At 42.0% G+C, this 4,769-nt stretch overlaps 1 protein-coding gene across 1 annotated transcript; it reads left to right on the forward strand.

Moving 5' to 3' along the window:
- Positions 1 to 2,473: 2,473 nt before the first annotated feature.
- On the forward strand, positions 2,474 to 4,458 carry LOC147881344 (glucose-6-phosphate/phosphate translocator 2, chloroplastic-like). Its single transcript, XM_087402303.1, has 5 exons — positions 2,474 to 3,162; positions 3,265 to 3,490; positions 3,579 to 3,801; positions 3,896 to 4,109; positions 4,239 to 4,458. Exons 1-5 carry the CDS (start codon positions 2,602 to 2,604, stop codon positions 4,248 to 4,250), a joined length of 1,236 nt encoding a protein of 411 aa, XP_087258429.1. The 5' UTR covers positions 2,474 to 2,601; the 3' UTR covers positions 4,251 to 4,458.
- Positions 4,459 to 4,769: the final 311 nt, after the last annotated feature.

A 4,769-nucleotide genomic window follows, 5' to 3' on the forward strand; every position in this document is an offset into this window, starting at 1 on the left:
AAAGAGGCTTTTCGTTACAACTTTATTTGAATTTGCAATTTAGATTGTATGAAAATAGTGAAGTGCTCTACAGACTACTAAAAAGGAGGTGTAATGTTAAGAGATTGAATATGTTGACAATTTCTTCCTTGTATAATTATGGTTTAATCATGTAGTCAGCTATTATCAGTCCTTGGTTGGACAAGGGGAAAGCTCTACTGAATCAAGAAGCATTCATAGTTTAATTATTTCTTGGATTTCCCTTTGGATATGAGACTACCTAAAATTATTTGCTTGAATAGAAGGGTATAAGGATGAAAGAGTTTCCTCCTATTGCATATGGGAATTATTTTATAGGTTTTGCATGGACCGGTCAGATAAGCTTAATGGTTATTTTTGTAGGCCTAACATGTTTATCCACATGATTGATGGAAAACTAATTAAAGGACAAGCCATATACTCCCTTAGGAGTTGCCCCAACATTTTATAATCATTTCATTAAATATCAAAATGCCAACCTTTGATTATTCTCGATTACTAGAATGCCAAGATTTGATTATGCTAATCTAGATAGAGTGACATGGATAACAACTTTGTGTCGGCATTGAAGCCTAGCTACCACAGCTTAAATGAATTGTTCTTTCATTTGGTTGTGATGGTGCCAAGTGAGTTAGCATACCTCTCCATCGGGCTTGCTCGATCAGATAATACAATTGAATACAAGTGTAAGAGATAATGAAAACCGAATTTATTAGTACAATTGAAAAGCCGACTGGCTTGGGTTGGAATATGGATCCATAACACTCTTACACTTCTACTAATGTACAGGACTTCAAACCCATGATATTTGTACGTTCGTATACTTATTGGATGGTATCATTGTGTCCATTACTCTTTAATTTTCCTTCAATGGTATCTCATTGGCTAATAACTATGGCAGAACTCTTTGGTGAGTCGTGAGGATTTGACCACTCACAAATTTTAGCTAGATACAAAGAAATCAACAATCAACTAGAAGTCTCGAGAGTCTGTAACGAAAAATTTCTTGATTGAGAAAATCTGTATCAAAGAGAGGATATTCTCATTCCTATGAGGTCCATAGTATTACTTAAAAATGAAGTTTTACAAGGTTTTTCTCGTAGTTTTTACACTTTGAGATGGTGAAATTTTGTTTGGGGGCTTATCCTACATAAAACATGAGTTGAACAAGAGATTATAAAACAATTAATTACATATGGACCTTAGATTTTTGTCATCTTGTGGAGCTTCAATTTTTTTGATTTTGTGAACTCAGGTGTTCGAATTCATGTGAAATTTCTGCACTTGTATTGCCATCTTTTGAACCCACATCCTAGGGTTAGGTTTTTTTTTAAGTATTACATATTTTGGTGCACCCATTAACAATTTTGGGTGCTCACAAGATCTACGATATTGATCACCTCTAGTGGCAAGGACACAAAAGTATGAGGACATTTTATTGGTGGACCTAGAGGGGCCCACTTCGCTTTGTAAAGCACATAGAGCAATATACAAAAGGGTAAGAGGATTGAATTGAGCATGCTACCAATACAGGTAGACTTTGCTAACTTGATTGAGGAGAGATTAGCTTTTATGTTTTGTGACCATGTTGTTGATGGATACAAAAAGGGGTTTCTAGTCACATTGTTGTTGGTAACTCTTTTAATGGAGTTTTATGTTTGTAATGGAGCCAATTTTGTCTAATGGTTGGGCATTTGATACTTCACACTTTAAAGAGCCATCAAATAATTGTGTGAGAGAACAACATGGTGCAACATGAGAGAAATACATGTCACGCTACCTTACACGCATGTCCTGTATCTCTCACGTCTCCTCTGGAAGTGGTCATGGAAGCACCAAAACAAGTAAGCTTCAATGATAGGTTACGTGCTAGCAAGTTGAATTCTGGAGCTGAGGATTCTCAATGACTACAAGGACTCCTTGTAGACAACGATTTCTCTTGGTACGATATTTGGAGGGTGTTGGCATGGAAGTTACCATGAGCATAAGTGTGAATGGGGAAAAGAGCATGTCGAAGGAGTGTGGGATGGGGAGAAGAGTGAGAGGTCCAAAAGAGATGGGAAAGTCCATGGGTGTTTTGGTGGGGCTGGAGATGGGAAAGTCCATGGGTGTTTTGGTGGGGAGCTTCACGGGGGGTGTGGGCAACTTGGAGCAAAGGGAGGGAGTAGGGTCAGAACACGTGGCAAAGCCAAGGGGGAGCAAAACTAGAACCGCTAACTTAAAAGGATCTATTGGACATATTCATTCACGTGCACCAAATTGCAATAGAAAGCAACAACACAAATACAATGCACTTTGGCTTTTCAACAGTCAACCTAAAAGGCTGGCTGGCATATGGCAAATGGGCAGGATCTTTCCTTTGGGCTTCTTCCCAACCATCCACATTGTCAAGTTGCTCCTCTCGCTCACATATAAATTTAAGCATACTTGTGTATTCCCTTCCAAAATAGTTCTCTTCTTTCTTGCCATCAGACTAGAAACATACTCACTTGTATCCTTCTTCCTCTCTCCGTATCTTTCCTCCTTTTCATCCCTGCCCACTAATTGGAACCTTTGTACTCCTTCACACCCTCTACAAGTGCCATGGCAGCAGTAGCTGCCTCCTCCCTCCTCACATCCCCCTCCTATCATTCCTCTACATCTCCAAACTACCCCTCCCTTGCAGCTAATTATCTAGCTTGCCAACCCCCTTCCCTCCCCTCTCCCACAGCCTTCTGCCTCAAGCCTTTGGCTCCTAGAATATATTCCCTCAAGTCTTCCCTTGGCCGCCCATGCTTATCACACGATTTTGGACCTCTCAGCTCAAAGCCTTCTTCACTGACAGTTCAAGCCAAGGCATTTGAGGCTAGACGCCTGCATGATTCGCCCCAGGATGGCTTAGTCCCTGCCTCTCTGCCAGACGATGAAGCTTCCTCCCAAGCGACTGCTCAGAGGCTCAAACTCGGCCTGTACTTTGCAACCTGGTGGAGTCTTAATGTAGTGTTCAACATATACAACAAGAAAGTTCTAAATGTCTTTCCCTACCCGTGGTTGACATCAGCTCTCTCCTTAGCCGCTGGCTCTTTGATTATGCTTGTGTCCTGGGTGACTCGCGTTGTAGAGTTCCCCGAGACCGATATGGACTTCTGGAAAGCGCTTGCACCAGTATATCACTCTTCCTTCCATTCTCCTTTCTGTACTTCGGTTTCTCACAGCAGGTCATTTCCTCTTGCACGGAGGGTTGTCTGACAAAAGTCGCTTATGCAGGTTGCAATAGCACACACAATTGGCCATGTTGCAGCTACAGTCAGTATGTCTAAGGTGGCAGTTTCCTTTACTCATATTATTAAGAGTGCTGAACCCGCTTTCAGTGTCTTGGTCTCTCGCGTCTTGCTGGGAGAGCACTTCACTTCCTCCGTTTACTTGTCTCTTATACCCATCATCGGCGGTTGCGGTCTGGCTGCCTTGACAGAACTCAATTTCAATCTCGTGGGTAAGCGACTTTGCAACAAAACTTCCCTGAATTTGAGTTTTTATTATTTCACGCCCTTGATCTCTTGTGCTCACCTGTACTTTTGCAGGTTTCATGGGCGCTATGATTTCCAACCTGGCATTTGTTTTCCGGAATATCTTCTCCAAAAAGGGGATGAAAGGAAGGTCGGTAGGAGGCATGAACTACTACGCCTGCCTGTCCATACTGTCTCTTGCCTTATTGACTCCATTCGCGTTCGCTGTGGAGGGACCGAAGGTGTGGGCTGCTGGATGGGAAAGGGCAGCGCAAGGAATAGGACCGCATTTCGCGTGGTAAGTTTCGAGCCGCTCCTCATTGGATCTAATCTTTGTCGTCCTTTATGTAAGATCGCTACTGACTACTGGTGGTTTTATGGTTTTTTCCCAGGTGGGTAGTCGCACAGAGTGTCTTTTATCACCTTTACAACCAAGTTTCCTACATGTCGCTGAATGAGATTTCACCCTTGTCCTTTAGCGTCGGCAACACCATGAAAAGGGTGACCGTCATTGTAGCGTCGATACTCATTTTCCATACGGCGGTGAGGCCTATCAATGCAGTAGGGGCAGCGATTGCGATTTTGGGGACGTTTATGTACTCACAGGTAAAGATATGAAAATTCTATTGCGACGTAGATCAAGTTTGCTACGGGAAGAGCTCGTTCAGATTCGAAATAGTGTAGGAAGCATAAGCCTGTGTGAAAGTAAAGAGAGTCGTAAATTTGATGATGCAGGCCAATCAGTGAATTTTTCGATTCTGAGAATGGAATTGCATTGATCGAAGGAGTGACCAAGAATTCTGATTAGACGGAGAGCACACGCGCTCTTGAGTGAGTGGGACTTGAAAGACGAGCATTTTACTCCCTATGTTTATATAGATACCTCCCCAAAATGGTTGGGAGAAATTCCCATTAGGCATTAACATTTTTTTTTCCTACATTACCTCTTAATGCATACCACCATTTTTTTTAGTAATGCCTTGTTTCCCCCCCCCCACCCACCTCCACATTCACAATTGGCTTCACGTATGCAATCACACAATGGGTAAACCTTTCGAACTTTGTGTTTTCACAATTGGCTTCACTTATGCAATCACAATCGGTAAAGCTTATTAGATGGACCGAAAGCTTGGTCTAGCATTTGGAACACTAATGTGTGCTCCACCAAGGCAAAATCCCCTTGGTAAAGTCTTCTTTCACTAAGAGTCCCAAAGATGGATCTAAAAAGAAAAGTGAAAGAACAACAAGATTGAATATATTGTCATA

This window comes from Dipteris shenzhenensis, chromosome 31 (assembly GCF_047967505.1).
Source record: "Dipteris shenzhenensis isolate YYH24624 ecotype China chromosome 31, Dip_SZ_1.0, whole genome shotgun sequence".
Classification (NCBI taxonomy): Eukaryota; Viridiplantae; Streptophyta; class Polypodiopsida; order Gleicheniales; family Dipteridaceae; genus Dipteris; species Dipteris shenzhenensis.